General features: G+C 35.0%; 1 protein-coding gene across 1 annotated transcript in view; it reads left to right on the top strand.

Annotated features, from left to right (window-relative positions):
• BRIP1 (BRCA1 interacting DNA helicase 1) overlaps positions 1-19,163 on the top strand; it is a 144,005-nt gene that overhangs the window by 58,854 nt on the left and 65,988 nt on the right. The window contains exons 11-13 of the mRNA XM_069481082.1: positions 2,024-2,189; positions 2,304-2,444; positions 5,551-5,712. Coding sequence (XP_069337183.1) covers positions 2,024-2,189; positions 2,304-2,444; positions 5,551-5,712 — 469 coding nt within the window. The remainder of the gene's footprint in view (positions 1-2,023; positions 2,190-2,303; positions 2,445-5,550; positions 5,713-19,163) is intronic.

Below are 19,163 nucleotides of genomic sequence, written 5' to 3'. Positions count from 1 at the left end.
TGAATAATATTCCATTGTAATATATATACTACATTTTGTCAATCCATTCTTATGTTGACGGACATTTGGGTTGTTTCCACCTTTTGGCTATTGTGAATAGTGCTACCATGAACATTGGTGTACAAATACCTGTTTGAGTCCTGCTTTCCATTCTTCTGAGTGTATACACATACCTAGCAGTAGAATCGCAGGGTCATGTGGTAATCCTACATTTAACTTTTTGAGAAACTGCCGTTCTGTTTTCCACAGCACCTGTGCCATTTACATTCCAATTAGCAATGCATGAGGGTTCCAATTTCTCCACATCCTTGCCAACACTTGTTATTTTGTGTTTTTTGTGTAATAGCCATCCTAATGAGTATCAGGTGATAACTCCTTGCGGTTTTGATTTGTACTTCCCTGATGACTAGAGATATTGAGGACCTTTTCATGTGTTCATTGGCCAGTTGTACATCTTTTCCAAAGAAATATCTCTTTAAAGTCTTTTACCTAATTTTGAATTGTGTTGTTTGTTTTTCTGTTGTTGAGTTATAGTAGTTTTTTAAAAAAATTATTATGGGTATATAATAGTTGTATATCTTTAGGGTACACATGATGTTTTGATACAGGCATACACTGAATTAATCAATCTGGGTAACTGGGGTATCCATCACCTCAGGCATTTAACATTTCTTTGTGTTAGGAACAGAATTGTATTTTTTTTTTTTTTTTTTGAGACAGAGTCTCGCTCTGATGTCCGGGCTAGAATGAGTGCTGTGGCATCAGCCTAGCTCACAGCAACCTCAAACTCCTGGGCTTAAGCGATCCTACTGCCTCAGCCTCCCGAGTAGCTGGGACTACAGGCATGCGCCACCATGCGGCTAATTTTTTCTATGTATATTTTTAGTTGTCCATATAATTTGTTTCTATTTTTAGTAGAGACGGGGTCTCGCTCTTGCTCAGGCTGGTCTCGAACTCCTGACCTCGAGCGATCCACCCGCCTCGGCCTCCCAGAGTGCTAGGATTACAGGCGTGAGTCACCGCGCCCGGCCCAGAATTGTATTAATAGTAATTCTTTATATATTTTGAATATTATTCCTGTATCAGATGTGTTTTACAAATATTTTCTCCCATTCTGTGAGTTGTCTTTTCTCTTCTTGATAGTGAGTGTTCTTTGATGCAGAAAAGTTTTTAAAATTTTTTCTTTTGTTGCCTATACTTTTAGAGTCATATTCAAGAAATCATGGCCAAATCTGATGTCATGGAGCTTTCTCCTTTGTTTTCTTCTCAGAGTTTTATAGTTTTTGGCTTCAGTATTTTTATAAAATTCTCTCCATAGTTGTTGGGTCCCTGATTTTAACTTTGAGATATAATGTCTCTAGGGGTGAAATTAACAGTGAAATAGTATAGTGAAGACATGATAGAAAATACCACATTTTATTCGTTTTAAGCCTAGGCATTTTATAGACTGATTGAAAGAAGTTATAATGGGATCACAGATACCGTCATTTCAGTAGTTTCATTAAAAGTAGATGAAGATTGAGACTCAGAGTTTAAAGGAACTTAAAGATTTTATCATTCGTTGCTAATGCTTTTAAAATTTTCAGCAAAAATTATCTATTCTCATGTAATAAAGTGTAACCATCTTTTAGTTTCTTTAAACATAATACTGTTTTCTAATTTGTAATTAATCATGTAGTACAGAATGCAAAATCTCTGCACTGGGAATTAGGAGGCTTAGATTTTAATTCTGGTTCGCCTAAGATTTATATGATGTTTGAAAATGGGGTTGGAAAACGGCTAGTGAGGGATAGCTGGTTAGATGATTTCTAATATTCCCAGTAAGAATCAGTTGATTCTATGATTTAATGGCTTGATTTATATCAGAATTACTAATTAGTGGTGGGGAAAATGTTATCTTTGAGTGGGAAGGTACCAGCACTCTCAATTGAGTTTTAATATAATCAATTTTTATATTGTATGCAGGTGGGTTCTTATGTTTTATAAAGTTTTGCCACTTAATTAGCATTTTCTTTGCATCTAGATTTGCAGATGATTATAAAATTGCTATTCAACAGACTTACTCCTGGATATCTCAGACTGATATTTCAGATAAAAATGGGTTCTTTGCTCTACCAAAAAATAAGAAACGTTCACGACAGAAAACTGCAGTTCATGTGCTAAACTTTTGGTGCTTAAATCCAGCTGTGGTAAGCTCATTATGTTGTAAAGGAAAATTTTGTCTTCTTGCTCAATACCAACATTTAAATCAATATGATTGATTCTTTTAAAGATAATTTTATGTATCTAATGTTTCCTTTTAGGCCTTTTCAGATATTAATGGCAAAGTTCATACTATTGTTTTGACATCTGGTACATTATCACCAATGAAATCCTTTTCATCAGAACTTGGTGTTACATTCACTATCCAACTGGAGGCTAATCATGTCATCAAAAACTCACAGGTTAGTTTAGTTTAGTTTTGTTTTGTTTTGTTTTGAGAGCCTTCAGTCTACCTCAGTGTAATCCTATGTAAACAAATTTAGAAGGTACCTGAAGTGCAAGCAAACTGGTAGGAAATTCAACATTTCAGTTTTAGAATAAAAGAAAATGTCAGCTACTTAATAGTGTCAACAAAAGGGAATAGTAATAAATAGTATCCCTTCAACGCAGTCACTTTGGATGCAAAGACTGTCTTGCAATTTTTTCATTTAAATAATCTTTAGTTTTTTTAATGAAAATTAACAAAAGAAAATTTTTACTTCTTTAGTTTCTATTGTATAATTATTTATGGATTTCTCTTTTCCATTAGACTGTGGTATATCCTTATTATTTGTTTTACATCCCATTCTTTCTCTGTACCTAGATTAATACCTGGCATTTAGCAAGTGTTCAGCACATCTTTGAATAACTGAAATGAGTTAAAAGTACTCTTATAAGTCCTGTGATTTAAGATTTTTTTATAACAACGCGTTATTAATGTTATTTTAATTTTCCTAGAAATGTTTGGATTGTCATTTTTCATTATGCCTCGGCTTCTTTTTATGAAGTAATTTAAAGTGGTTAGCTACATACTTAATCTCACCTGTGTGCCTAACATAATCCTAGTTCTTTATAAAGTTGCATGCACAGGTATATGTGGGGGCATTTTTGGTTCTCACAATTACCTGGGAGCAACTACTGCCATTTAGTATTCGGGAGCCCAGAATGCCAAACTCCTATATAACTAAGCATTTTGTTTTCCAAATGACAGAGTATTCCTGTTGAGAAACATTACTGTGAACAGCCAGTGAAGGAAGAATATATGTTCCATATTTTCAAGTTGCTTTCTTTAGAGGCACAAATAAACATAAGAAGTTGGTAAATTCAGCATATATTTGTCAAAATGTTATTATATGTTATTATAGGCTTTAATTATGTTCTTAACTTGTGCACAAAAGTCCATTTAACCTGTAATGTCACTAAATTATAATAATTCTAGTTTTGCAGCTGTATGCTGTTATACTATAATATTTTCCCCAAAATTTAAAAAAATTAATTTTAATTTTAATTGTAAAATACACATAAAATTTACCATCTTAACCATTTTTAAATGTATGGTTCAGTCTTGTTACATACATATATGTTGTTGTACAACCAATCTCAAGAACTTTTCCCCTTGTGAAATTGCAACTGTGTTCCAATTAACTCTCCATTCTCCCTTTTCCCTAAGCCCTTGTAATTAGCATTCTACTTTCTGTTTCTATGAATTTGACTATTCTAGATACTTCATATAAGTGGAATCATAAGGTATTTGTCTTTTTGTGACTGACTTATTTTACTTAGCATAATATTCTCAAAGTTTGTCCATGTTGCAGATGATGTCCTCAAAGTTTGTCCATGTTGCAGATGATGTCCTCACATTTCATCCATGCCGTAGCATGTGTCAAGAATTTCCTTTTTAAGGCTGAATAATATTCCTTGTGTGTATATGCCTGAGATATTATAAAATATTTATTTGGTCGCCTACCTGTTTTCTTGGCATACAACTCCTAAAATCTTGAGAATCTCTAAATTGATCTTTTTGTATGCTAATGAGATGACTGATAGCATGGAGCCCTTAGGTAGATTCAAGATGGGAGCTGGTCACCAAGAAAGACCAAGACATAATTAGTGTGTCGGGACTTTCAGCTGAAGGTTACATTGAACCCAGTGGCCAATGTTTTAATCAATCATGCCTCCATGATGAAGCTTCCATAAAAACACAATAGGGTTCAGAGAACTTCTGGATAGCTGAACACTTTGAGGTTCCTCCCTTCCCACATGCCTTTCCCTATGCATCTCCTCATCTGTATCCCTTGTCATATTCTTTATATTAATAATAAACTAGTAAGTGTTGCCCTGAGTTCTGTGAGACACTCTAGCAAATTAATCAAACCCAAGGAAGGGGCTGTGGGATCCCTGATTTTATAGCTGGTCGGTGAGAAGCACATGTAAAACAACTTGGGGCTTGAGACTGTCATGAGAAGTGGGGGGCAGTCTTGGGGACAGAACCTTCAACCTGTGGGATCTGAAGCTGTCCTCAGGTATATAATGTCAGAATTGAATTGAATTATTTTGAAGGAGAGCTTCGCTGAAAGAAAAAAAAAAGAGAGAGAGAATTGAATTGAATTAGAGGACACCGTTTGGTGTCTGCTGGAGAATTGCTTACTTGCTTGGTGTATAGGGAAAAACCTCCACACATTTTGTCACACAAATCTTCTGTGTTGATTGTTGTGTGAGAGCAGAGGAAAAATAATTTTCTTCCACGCAGTACCACATTTAATTACCCATTTACTCATTGATTCACCCAACCTTATTTTGAAAAATTAGAAGTTTCAGAAAAATTGAAAAAAATTCTTTTTTGTTGTTGAGACAGGTTCTCTCTCTGTCACCCGGGCTAAAGTACAGTGTGGCGCGATTGTAGCTCACTGACCCCTCAAATTCCTAGGCTCAAGTGATCTTTCTGCCTCAGCCTCCTGTGTAGCTGGGGTTACAGGTGTGCACCACCATGCCCAGCTCATTTTTTTAAACTTTTTGTAGAGAAAGGGTTTCGCTGTGTTGCCTAGGCTGATCTCAAACTTCTGGCCTCAGGCAATCCTCCCACCTCAGCCTCTCAAAGTGCTGGTATTACAGGTGTGAGCCACCCCACCGAGTGATAAAATAATATTGATGTAGGAATGTCTTTATATCCTTCACCTAGATTCATCAATTGTTAATATTTTGCAATATTTGCTTCTTTGTCCCTCCCTCCCTATTTCAAAACTTTGTTACATGCTTAATTTTGCAAAGCTATTGAGCATAGAGATAAGTAAAACCCTTTTTGCTTTTAAGGAACTTTCATTCTAAGAGAATTCAGTTATCTGCCTAAAGCAAAACTTTTATAAACTAAATCTATATATAATTAATTAAAGGTAATTAAAACAATTTCAAAATAAATGTCTGTTAAACTTGTTGCTTGATCTTTTTACAAATATATAAATACTTCCAACTAAATATTAACATTTTTCCTTGTTTAAGCGTAACTCTAATACTGACACATTTATATTCCAGGTTTGGGTTGGTACCATTGGGTCAGGCCCCAAGGGTCGGAGTCTCTGTGCTACCTTCCAGCATACTGAAACATTTGAGTTCCAAGATGAGGTGGGAGCACTTTTATTATCTGTGTGCCAGACTGTGAGCCAAGGAATTTTGTGTTTCTTGCCATCTTACAAGGTAAGGGAGTATTTATTGTTTCTTTTGCCTTTAAAACATCATTTAAATTAAGAAAATTACCACGATAATTTAAAAAATTACCAGGATAAGCCTCCTAGGGTCAGAAGCAATGGAGTAATAATTATAGTTTTTTAAACATCATATATTGTTTTACTCATTAAGATATTGCCTGATTGTTCTAGTGCTTTACTTAAAAGTCTAAAAGAATAAAAGTCATCAAACAATGTTAGTTATATAAGAGACCTGGTTAATGTGTACATGATTTTTATTCTTGGGGGCAAGTTGATATTTTCATAGTTGAAGGATTAAGGAGCATTCTTTTTCACTTTCGTAAATTATTCTTTTGAATATTTCAGTAAAGTGAATCTAAGCCAAACTTTCTTTGTTGCCCATTATTTTGCTTCATGTATTTTTCTTGTTTTTTTATAGTCAATCTGATTTTTAGTAATATTTTTTGAGTTAAATTGAAATTATATAGTATATTTTAAGCCTCCTAATATTCAAAGCATTGAGACCATATGTAATTCCTGAGAGTAACATCACATTTTATCAAAATCTAAACTAAATTCAATGTAGAGAAGTGGCATTCTCTTTGCTTTTTTCTTTTTCTTTTTTTTTTTTTTTTTTGAGATGGAGTCTCATTCTGTTGCCCAGGCTAGAGTGAGTGCCGTGGCATCAGCCTAGCTCACAGCAACCTCAAACTCCTGAGCTCAAGGGATCCTCCTGTCTCAGCCTCCCGAGTAGCTGGGACTACAGGCATGCACCACCATGCCCGGCTAATTTTTTCTATATATATTTTTAACTGTCCATATAATTTATTTCTATTTTTAGTAGAGATGGGGTCTCGCTCTTGCTCAGGCTGGTCTCGAACTCATGAGCTCAAACAATCCACCCACCTCGGCCTCCCAGAGTGCTAGGATTACAGGCGTGAGCCACCGCGCCCAGCCCTCTTTGCTTTTTTCATGGGAAGTTATACCTCTAAGAACAGAAGCATAATTAAGTAATATATTTCAATAGCAATTTTGATACTTTTGACTTTCCTACTGTCTTTCCATATATACGTACTTTATTAGCCAGAGATACAATGAAGCAGTCTTCCTGTAGATGAATTAAAAGATTTGTTTTCAGAGGAAAATTAATAAGATGATTTTTTATAAGAATATTTAAAAATAAAATGATCATAAACATTTAAAAAATTTTTAATAGAAAACAAGATCTATTCTAGAGCATGAACATCTACAGAAAACAGTTATATTTAGGAAAACTAATAATTAAATCTGGTACTAAGCCATACAATAAAATACGTGGAGAGTTGGCCTTACCTAGTAATATTTGTAGAATGTTTAATTCTTAAATATGGAAACAAATCTCTTCTGGAATATTGGGAAGAAAACTTATTTATGGGATCATAGAAACTATACTTTCAGAGTTATATAAGAAATAAAAAGAAATTCTTGTCACATTGGTAAAAACTTTTTATATTTTCCAGTCACAATCACAAAAAGGGAGATAGGAAATATCTGCGTGACATTTTTTGCTAGGCTCCAAAGACATGGCAAGAATGATTCTTTATATGCTAGGAAGGAAGTGGCTTGTTACATTTTTTTCTTGGTGTATATAGAGGAGAACCAATTCTATTGTAATGTTATTTAAGCGGACTATAAATTTAGATGAAAAAGTCTACTTAAATGAAAAAATTACAGTGAGAAACAAAACAATTTGTTAAAGTGTGCACAACGTACTTCAACTGATACTCTCAAATGATATTCTTTTCATTACTCAGTTTTACCCGTTAAAAAATAATTATTAAAATATTGAGCTGAAATATATCACTTGATAGAAGGAAAGTAGTACTGTATAAATACAAATGTAATGTCACCTCCTAACTTAATTTCTTGGACTAAGTGTAACAGTATTAACTTTAGTTACTGACATTGACCATCGGGTTATAAATCAGGTTATAAATCTTATGATTATAACGTTGAAATATGCTTTTTAGTGAATTTATATATTAGTAAAGCAAATGGATTATTTTTCTTCATTGTCAGCCTAATTTGTGATTCCCTAAAAACTAACTGGGCCCCTGCAGACAACAGGGCTGCAGCCAGAGCTGAATAATAACTTGCTGGCTGTCACATGCATCCACACTGCACACTGGAGTCATTGCTTTTCCTGGACTTTGTAGAAATCAGTCTCAAGTGTATATTATCTGCTTTAAGTGTCTTGGTCCTACTATATTTATCCGTCAAGTAGTACATAAGGTATGCAGGGATTGTATCTTGTATAGAAACACAGTTGTGGAAAAAAAGTTAACAGTAATAATTTCTCAATGAATTTTAAAATATAGGTATATTTTCTGTCCCAGTGGCTAATATGAAAGAGGAGTACTAGAAATTATTTATAGAAAAAGCAGCAAAATGTTGAAAACATTGTATGGAAAACATATTTTCCCCTATGATCCCCCCTTCCCGTTTTAGGAAGGATGCTATTACTCCTTTTCGGCAGTGATCATCATTTTCCTTTTGCCCTTGGGTTATTTCCGTATTTCCCTATACAAACTATTCTCTTTTGTTTTGGTTTTCTTTAGCATTATGAAGCTTTGATATTGTACAAAGTCAGAAAAAAGATTCCTGCTAGTTTCAGGGCATGCTCAATATCCTGGGAGGTTGTTTTAATGCTAGAAATGGTCAAGTAATTACACACAGTATTCATGGCTCTATTAATAAGCACATAGTCTGTCATGTCAGTAGCCTCTGAGATAAACTTGTTAGGTTTTTTTTAAAAAGAGTATTTGGTCATTTGAATAACTCATTTCCAAAAGGGTCTTTTCAAGATCTAACAAACTAACAAATGTGTTATTTTCTATAGAATTTAAGTAGGAAGCACAGTACTGTACATTTAGGGAAAGTGTGATGACTTGTGATTTCAAAGTAGTTTGTTGTTGTGTTTGACCTAAGAATGACTATTGCATGAAGTGTTTGTTTCCACAGTTTAGCAGATAAGCATGATAGGATTCCTTAAGATCTTACCACCAAGAGGGGCCACAAGCCAGCCTGCTGACTCAGGAAGCCATAGGAGGAATGATTGTGTCTGTTCATTTCCTTTCACTGATTTGCTGACTTGTTGAGGATTAATTGTTGCCTTACCATGTTACTGAAATAAACTTTTTACGTAAAAAAAAACAAAGACACAGACAATAATCCTTTGAACATACTTTATTACCATTTAGTTTATTTCTTTGATTCATAGTAAGATTATTCTGCAGGTTTTTGTTTATTTTAAAATTTTTGTTTATTTACCATTTTAATAATTTTTCAATGTAAATTTAGTGGTGTTAAGTATTCACAGTATTAGCCATCACCACTATCCATTTCCAGAACTTTTCATCATCACAAATAAGAACTCTGTACCCATGAAATAATAACTCCCCAGACTCCCTTTCCCCCGTCCCTGTTACCCTCTGTTCTTCTATGTCTATGAATTTGTCTGTTGTAGCTACTTCATATAAGTGGGATCATACAATATTTGTCTTTTGTTCTAATTTATTTCATTTATAGTATTTTCAAAGTTCATCCATCTTGTAGCATGTATCAGAATTTATTCTTTTTAGAGCCTGCGCGTACCCGTTCTGCACCTGGAGTATTGGTGCCGTTCGGAGGATAAAGCCTTTGGAGGTGTAACGCAGGCTTTTGTTCTCTGAACTACAACTCTAGTATGCCGTGCCCCTCATCTTGGTGTGCTAGGTGTGGTTTCCCAGGATAGAGTAAAAAGAAACTTAAGGGACGATGATATGCCAAAAAAGAACAAAATTAAATACGTTGTTTAAGCGTGTTGTTCACAGAAGCCCCAGTCACCTAATGGATAAGGCATTGGCCTCCTAAACCAGGGATTGTAGGTTCGTGTCCCATCTGGGATGGATGAGCTTTTTGTGTTTAAAATACTTTTTTCCTTTCTTAAACAATTATAGCAAAATCTTCCAACTTAATTTACTTAAAAAAAAAACAAAAAGAATTTATTCGTTTTTATAGCAGAAGGATATTCCATTGTAGATATACAATACACACATACATTTATACACACACACAAACATACACACACACACACACACACATATATATATATAGCTATATGTATATATGTGTGACATTTTGTTTATCCATTCATCTGGTGATGGACATTTGGGTTGTTCCCACTTTTTGTTTGTTGTGAGTAATGGTACTATGAACATTGATATATGAATGTCTTTTTGAGTCCTTGCTTTCAATACTTTTGGATACATTCCTAGAAACAGAATTTCTGGATCATGTGGTAATTTAACTTTTTGAAGAACCATCAAATAGTTTTCCATAACTGTTGCACAATTTAGACTCCCACCAGCAGCGCAAAAGGATTCCAATTTCTCCACATCCTGCCAACACTTGTTACTTTGTATTTTTTTTATAATAGCCTTCCTAATGTGTATGAAGTGGTATCCCTTGTGGTTTTGATTTGCAGTTTCCTAATACTAGTGATGTTAAATCTTTTCATGTGTTTATTGACAATTTGGGTATCTTCTTTGGAGAAATACTTACTCAAATTCTTTGTGCATTTTTAAATTTAATTTTTAGTATATTCATAATGTTGTGCAACCATCACCACTATCTAATTCCAGAACATTTTTCTGACCTCCAAAAGAAGTCCCTTACCCATTAGCAGCCACTCCCTACTCTAACCTGTTACCTGGCAACCACTAATCTACTTTCTGTTTATATGGATTTGGCCTTTCTGGACATTTTGTATAAATTGAATCATACAATATATGGCCTTTTATGTCTGGCTTTTTCACATAGCATAATATTTTCAAGGTTCATCTGTGTTATAGGGTGATTTAATACTTTATTCCTTTTTATGGCTGAATAATTTACCTTTTACTTCCAACCTGTTTATGTCTTTGAATTTAACATGTGTTGTTTATAGACAGTACATAGTTGGAGCATTTTTAAAAACATCCCTTCTGGTAATCTCTGCTTTTAACTGGAGTGCTTACTCCATTTATGTTTAATGTAATTACTGATAAGGTAGTCTTTATAAATGTCACTTTGCTATTAATATTTGTTTTCTGTATGTCTGGTGCCTTTCCCCCTTCTATTTCTCCCGTACTGCCTTCTGAATCTTATAGATAGATACTAGGTAGATACTTTCTAGTATGCCATTTAAATTTTTCTAATGTATCCTATTAATTCCCTTGGTGTTTCTTTTACTATGTATTTTTGAGTTATTTTCTTAGAGGTAGTCCTGGGAATTACAGTTAACATCTTAATTTATAACAATGTAGTTTGGATTAATACTAATTAAGCTTTCAAAATCACTCCATTTGACCCCCCTTGGGGGGGGGAAATAGTATGCAAAAACTCTAATCCTATATAGTGGTATTCTGTCTCACTTCTTGTGTCATTATTGTCATAAAAACTACATCTTTTTTTTTTTTTTTTTTTTTTTTTTTTTGAGACAGAGTCTCACTTTGTTGCCCAGGCTAGAGTGAGTGCCGTGGCGTCAGCTTAGCTCACAGCAACCTCAGACTCCTCGGCTTAAGCGATCCTACTGCCTCAGCCTCCCGAGTAGCTGGGACTACAGGCATGCGCCACTATGCCCGGCTAATTTTTTTTTTCTATATAGATTTTTAGTTGTCCATATAATTTCTTTCTATTTTTAGTAGAGACGGGGTCTCGTTCTTGCTCAGGCTGGTCTCGAACTCCTGACCTTGAGCGATCCACCCGCCTCGGCCTCCCAGAGTGCTAGGATTACAGGCGTGAGCCACCACGCCCGGCCAAAAAACTACATCTTTACATATTGTATGCCTATAATAATTTATAATTATTGCCTTATGCAGTTGATTTTTAAATCAGATAGGAAAAAAGTTACAAACAAAAAATACATTTTATATTGTCTTTTATATCTACTATGAAATATATATTTTACTTTTATGTTTTACCTTGTAGTTACCTTTACCAGTGTTCTTTAATTCTTATGTGGACTTGAGTTGCTTTCTAAATGTCCCCCAAAACTCATGCTTAGAGTTTGAGCCTTGCAGCTCTCTCAGTTGTGATCGACTGCTGTTATCCTGGATCCCTACTGATGTGGTGGTAAGGTATGATGGGAGAGGAAGCGTCTTGTAATCCTGTATGTCTCAGTCTTTCAGTAGAATTATGTCCCTTGCCTGTGACCTTCACAAGTGTTTCTTAGCTCTTCATTCATCTCATTAGAAGAGACAGGAGGAAGCTGGCTGGCGTTTAGGAAATTTTCCCTTCCTTTAAGTTGGATAAGACTCTGGTAAAGTCTTCTTCCCTGGCCCGAGGACTAGACTGAACTTTGTTATGGAGAATGTTTTGAGTGTATTTCAAAACGGTTAATTACCCCACACTCCCTCCCTAGCAGAAACAAGAGTATTTTTCTTGGCTGTTTACTGTGAGAACCTGGTGGGATTTCTGAAGGTAATATCTTTAAAAATATGGGGTCCCCTAAGACTGCAGCCCCTAGGACTTTCTTTTAAGCTAGCTTACATTTTCTGCAATTTGTCAAAATTATCTTTTGTTTCTACCAATTTATGGTTTTAGTGGCTACTGCTCCAAGTAAGCATATCTTGACAGTGATTCTCTGTATTGACTTGTCTCTCCAGATTTCAGGGTGGCAGTTTGCCCTGTGACTTCATTTCTCTGATAAATCCCAGAAAAGTCATTGATTTTCAGTTTGGGATTTTTCTTATAAGACAGATATGATGATTTCCAAGTTCTTTACATATTGGAGCTGAAATTGGACATCCTAGTTCTATTGTCTTTAAAAATGTATTTTTAACTGAATTTCAGAATGTAGATATCAGATCAAACCACATTATAATTGTCTTATCATTCTAGACTGAGGGGACAGTATTAGCAAAGGTACAGAAAATATTTTTATAATCACAGTTTATCATTGCTTGTGTGAAAATGTAAGGAAAAGACTAGACAGAAGATTGCAGATTTTCATAAAAGAAACATAGGATAGAAGTTTAAATCTTTGCAAACCACACATTTCTATGGTAAATATTTTTCCCCTATATAACTAGATAATTAGAATGGGTGATTTACTTAAAACTGTCAATGAGAAAACCAATTTCCTTTTGTTGTAAACTGCAGCATCTGTGTAAAGATAAAGATATCTGAGATAATGTCATTTGAGATTTTTCCCCCCATATTTCTTTCAGAACCTTCTAAGTTACTAGAAATTACAATAATTTCATAAAGAACACCATTTCTCCACTAAGATAAATTTGATTTTGACTCTATTGTCATTTAACTAGTAGCATCACTGCTTTAGAACTCTCTGAGAGATAATTTTTATTGGTAGAAGTGTTGCTAAACTCTTTATAGGAAAGTTTCTATTAAATCATTTTGAAAAGAGACTTTCTGGTGCCAGAGTAGCAACTTGGATCTTTTTATTTGTACATTACAGACTTTGATTTTCTTTTATATCTTCATGAGTAAGATGCATAAGCCATTTTCACAGAGGGAACATTTTGCATTTCATCACTGAATGTCAGATAAGGGATAAAATGCAAATGTTTCTGTTCACTCTCTAGGTACAGTTTTTATAAGTATTGTTCAGCATTAAGTTTGTGTGTTAAGAGATTTGCAATGTTATTAGTTTGATGTATTTCTCATTTTAAATTTTATTGTGCTTGATCTAAAGGAGAAACTAAAGTGCTACATTTAAAAGTGTTTTTCTTACTTAGAGGGTTGAAATTTCTTTGATTTTAAATTTGCCTTATTTTAAGTGGTCAACTGAGTCTCTTCAAGGAATGTTTTTTCCTGTAATATTAAGAAGAAAGAATGGCATTGAGGCTTTTGGAACGTGGTAGGGAGGGTTGTTCATGTCTCAGAGGTTAAGTGTAGTTGTTGAGAACTTTGGCTCTTTGGTATTGTTGACTGAAATTTTTTTTTTTTTTTTTTTTTTTTTGAGACAGAGTCTCACTCTGTTGCCCAGGCTAGAGTGAGTGCCGTGGCGTCAGCCTAGCTCACAGCAACCTCAAACTCCTGAGCTCAAGGGATCCTCCTGTCTCAGCCTCCCGAGTAGTTGGGACTACAGGCATGCACCACCATGCCCGGCTAATTTTTTCTATATATATTTTTAGCTGTCCCTATAATTTCTTTCTATTTTTAGTAGAGATGGGGTCTCGCTCTTGCTCAGGCTGGTCCTGAGGTCAAACGATCCGCCCACCTCGGCCTCCCAGAGTGCTAGGATTACAGGCGTGAGCCACCGCGCCCGGCCTGTTGACTGAAATTAAGGCTGTTGATGCAGAAATATTTTGATAAAGGTTTATTGGAAGTGAAATATGAAGATTGACCTGTGAAGACACACACACAAAGCTGGACGTGCTCCAAAGTCTGTTACAAGTTGAAATGCTTTTATAAGAAAGTTTAGGAAAAGGGAGAGAGAGAGACTCCTTTCAGAGCTGTCCTTTTTCATTGGAGGGTACAATACAGAAGTTAAATTCATTGGCTGCAGTTTACAACATACAGGCTAAGATGTTGTACAACTAAGACAATCAGTAAAACTTCGTGATTCAGAAATAAATCAATGTCCTTCTCAGTGTCAGTAGGTTCATTAGGTCAGTAAGATGAAATGACCAATATGTCAATAGTTTGAGGAAGTCATAGTAAGATTCTTTCTCAGGGATAGGGTATAAGCTATGAATCATAAGACCTCTCCCAGGTGGGTTAATTTGGAAGCCTGCCACATGTGACACGTAGATTGTCATTATTAAACAACATGCATCCATCCATTTGCTTATTCCTTTGACAAATATTTATTGGGCACATATTACATTCTGGGCAGACAATTCATGTAAGTTGGCCAAGGTCATATACATTTAATTAGTGAAAGAACTTGCCTTAAAACTTGATTTTCTAGTTTGATGCTGTCTTCGTAATAGTTTTCTAGAGTTTAATATGTGAAATATGGTTGATCTGATAAATATTAATTGGCTCTATTATTTTTATTTAGAACAATATGCATATATATACAAATACCTATATATTGCTATATCTATACTTACGTTAATATTTGCTTTCACAATTGTTTTTCCTTGTGAGCTAAACTATTGTCCTTAGGAAGATACATATAAGAGCTATTTTGAAGGGTTATATTGGAAAGCTCTTTTAAAAAGTGGAATGATTGAATATTCTGAAAAATAGTACTATAGTTGGAAAGTTTTTAAAGTGAAGGGTTTTTTTTTTTTTGCTTTGTTTTGTCTGTATGTATGCATATATATAGTCATCTATAAATAACATGCATACATTTGTACCACATCTGGTTCCAAAAAGTATATTTTTATAAAAATATATTGAATATAATTTTTAGGTGAAAAATTTAGGGAGAATAAAAGCAGAAAAGTTAAGATTAAAGTAGAGTCAAGGATGGCTAGGTAGCTTAGTTTGAGGAGGCAATATCTTAGTCCATTTTGTGATACTATAACAGAATACCACAGACTGGGTAATTTATAAAGAAGAGAAATTTCTTTCTCACAGTTCTGGATGCTGGGAAGTCCAATATCAAGATACCAGCACCTGGTGAGGGCCTTCATCCCATGGTGAAAGGTGAAAGGGCAGGCAAGACAGAGAAACTATTCCCAAAAGCGCCCCTTTTAAAGACATTTAAATCTACCAGTGAGGGCAGAGGCCTCATGGCCTAACCATCTCTTAAAGGCCCCACTCATTAATACTGATACAATGGCAATTAAATTTCAACATGAGTTTTGGAGGGGACATTCAAACCACAGCAGGCAGAGAGCCAGTAGTAAATCCAGAAGCTGAATTCATTCTAACTCCCTGTGCTCCCATAACCCCTTGTTTTCAAACTATATTTTTCATGGGTAGATATAGAAAGCACTTTTTGAGAAATGACAAATTGGTTAAATATAACTTATGATTAATTTACTATGCATTTCCCATATTCCCATTTTGAACTTGATGTGAGTTAGAAAAACTTGGAAGTTCCAGGTGTTCCGTCTTGATTATAATCTTTAATATCTATCTATAATTAATCTTCATAATAGTAACGGATTGGTTTTTCTTTTTGGCTGAGTTTCATATTGACACCTTTTGAATTTGGATGATTTGGGTGTTATCAGGAAGCAAGTTACCTTGATGCAAAGGTAGCCTCCTAATACGCTTATCAGGCAGATTTCCTCAGAGGTCATGGGACAAAAAAGCTGACACCAAATTAAGATACTTGAGTCATACAGTTTAGTAAGGAAATTTAAAACACACACTAAAAGGCAAGAGGAAAACGTTAGGGTTATATTAACATTAAGAATAGAGTACAAGTGGATAGAAGGACCATACTACCTAAATCCTGGGTTATGCAATGTTCATGTCTTATCTTTCTCTCTTTGCCACGGCAGCTTTCTTTGCTGATGATATGATTACAAAGACTAGAAATGAGGTTTGGGCAAGGGGACCCAACAGATGCACAGTTGACACACGTTTTATTAGTGATAGGTCAGAGCAAATGTACCTGGCCATAGTTGTAGTCCATCAATTCACTTGCTGAGCCACTGTGGCTTTTATTTGCCTTTCTTGGGTAGAGGATACATGGAGCCAGAATTGGTATCATCAGTGGGTAGCAGAATAAGATTTCACGAATGTTGAGTAGTGTTTCATGTGCCTTACATATATTTAGTGTATCTTGAATATTTGCTACCTCATGTATATATAATGTATCTTGAACATTTAGTGTCCTTCCATCCTTTTTCATTTATATTCATATGCAAATGCTATACTTACTTTATCTCTTCAATATATCTTATAGGTTTCTAAATTCTATCTCTGATTTTAACATCTGAAGAATTTCACCCATCTACTTGGGTTTCTGTATTTTATATTATAATTGAATATTCCCAAATAATATAGCAAATGCAACTCTTTCAATTTACAGAAATGAACTCTCTCAGTCTCTTGCCTTTAATTTTAAGGAGCCAGGTTAACTCAGGGTTACTGTATTTTTAAAAACTCTTTCAAAAGATGTAGCACTTTCTACAGGACATAGTGAATAAATGGTTAGAGTTCATACCAATGCATTGGTATTTGCCTTTGTACAAAGTACTATTTCTGAGGAGTTTTTAGAAATAAGATTTGCCAGGTTTAGATAATGTTAGCTTGAAGATGATATACCTAGGAAGTCATGCTAACATGAAAGATCATAAAGGAAGAAAAATCATCATGGAAAAGATTCTATATTTAGCAGCTCAATGTAGAGAAGACTATAGGTCATGTAGTCTTTTTTAAAAATAGATTTTAATTTTTAGACCAGTTTTAGGTTCACAACAAAATTGAGTGGACAGTGCAGATAGCTGTCATATACTCCTTGCCTCCACCCATACACAACCTCCCCAACTATAAACATCCCACACCAGCTGAGCCATGCCTAGACTTCCGACCTACAGAAACTGTGAGATAGTAAATGGGTGTTGTTTTCATGCCACAACATGAATGAACCTAGAGGACATTATACTGAGTGAAATAAGCCAATCACAAAAAGGCAAATATAACTGTATGATTCCACTTGTATGAATACCTAGAGTAGTCAAATTCATAGAGACGAAAGTAGAAGGGTAGTTGCCCGAGCCTCTGGTAACCACCATTGTACGCTCTTCTTTTATGAGTTTGATTGTTTTAGATTCCACATATAAGTGAGAATATGTGATACTTGTCTTTCTGTGCCTGGATTATTTCATTTAGCATAATGTTCTCCAATTCCATCCATGTGAATAATGCTGGATGGAACAACAGAGTGCAGACATCTCTTTGAGAAACTGATTTCAAATCTTTTGGGTAAATACCCAGAAGTAGGATTGCAGGATTATATGGTAATTCTATTTTTAGTGTTTTGAAGAATCTCCATTCAGTTTTCCATAAAGGATATACTAATTTAAGTTCCTACCAATAATGTACAATGGTTCCCTTTTCTCCACTTCTCCACCGATACTTATCTTTTGTCTCTTTGACAGTAGCCATTCTAACAGGTGTGAGGTGATATCTCATTATGGTTTTGATTTGCCTTTCCCTGATGATTAGTGATGTTGAGCATCTTTTCATGTATCTCTTAGCCATTTGTATGTCGTCTTTGAAGAAATGTGTATTTATGTCCTGTGCCTATTTTTCAATTGGGTTTATTTATTTTTTTTTTGCAATTAAGCTTTAGGGGGTTCTTATATATTTTGGATATTACTCCTTATTGATTGGGATTTGCAAATATTTTCTCTCAATCTGTAGGCTGTCTCTTCACTATGTTAATTGTCTTCTTTGCTGTGCAGAAGTTTTTTAGTTTAATATAATCCCATTGGTCTATTTTTGTTTTTGTTGCCTGTGCTTTTGGTATCAAATCCAAAAAAATCATTGCCCAAACCAATGTTGTTTAGTTTTCCCCCTGTGTTTTATTCTAGTAGTTTTACCATTTCAACCCTTAGGTTTATGTCTTTAAACCATTTTAAGGCCGAATATGGTGGCTCATTCCTGTAATCAGTCCTTGCTACTCGGGAGCCTAAGGTGGGAGGATCACTTAAGCCCAGGAGTTTGAGGCTACAGTGAGCTATGGTCACGCCCACTGCACTCCAGCCTGGTTGACAGAACAAGACCCTGTTTCTTTAAAAAAAAAAAAAAAAAAAAAAATCCATTTTTTTTTTTTTTTTTTTTGAGACACAGTCTCACTCTGTTGCCCAGGCTAGAGTGAGTGCCGTGGCGTCAGCCTAGCTCACAGCAACCTCAAACTCCTGGGCTCAAGCGATCCTCCTGTCTCAGCCTCCCGAGTAGCTGGGACTACAGGCATGCACCACCATGCCCGGCTAATTTTTTCTGTATATATTTTTAGCTGTCCATATAATTTATTTCTATTTTTAGTAGAGATGGGGTCTCGCTCTTGCTCAGGCTGGTCTCAAACTCCTGAGCTCAAACGATCCACCCACCTCGGCCTCCCAGAGAGCTAGGATTACAGGCGTGAGCCACCGCGCCCGGCCAAAACATCCATTTTGAATTAAGTTTTATATATGGTGTTAGGTAAGGTTCCAATTTTATTCTTCTGCATGTGGATATCCAGTTTTCTCAGCACCATTTATCTAATGAGACTTTTTTCCCATTGTGTATACTTAGCACCTTTGTTGAAAATCAATTGACCATACATGTATGGGTTTATTTCTGAGCTCTCTATTCTGTTCCATTGGTTGATATGTCTATTTTTATGCCATTACCATGCTGTTACAATTACTATAACTTTATAGTGTAGTTTGAAATTAGGTAGCATGATGCCTCCAGCTTTGTTCCTTTTTGCTCATGATTGCCATGGCTATTCAGGGTTTATTACAGTTCCATAGGAATTTTAGGATTTTTTTCTTCTATTTCTATGAAAAATGACATTGGAATTTTGATAGGGATTGCATTGAA

The sequence above is a fragment of the Eulemur rufifrons genome, chromosome 9, assembly GCF_041146395.1.
Source record: "Eulemur rufifrons isolate Redbay chromosome 9, OSU_ERuf_1, whole genome shotgun sequence".
Classification (NCBI taxonomy): Eukaryota; Metazoa; Chordata; class Mammalia; order Primates; family Lemuridae; genus Eulemur; species Eulemur rufifrons.
This window is presented reverse-complemented; position numbering and strand designations above follow the sequence as displayed.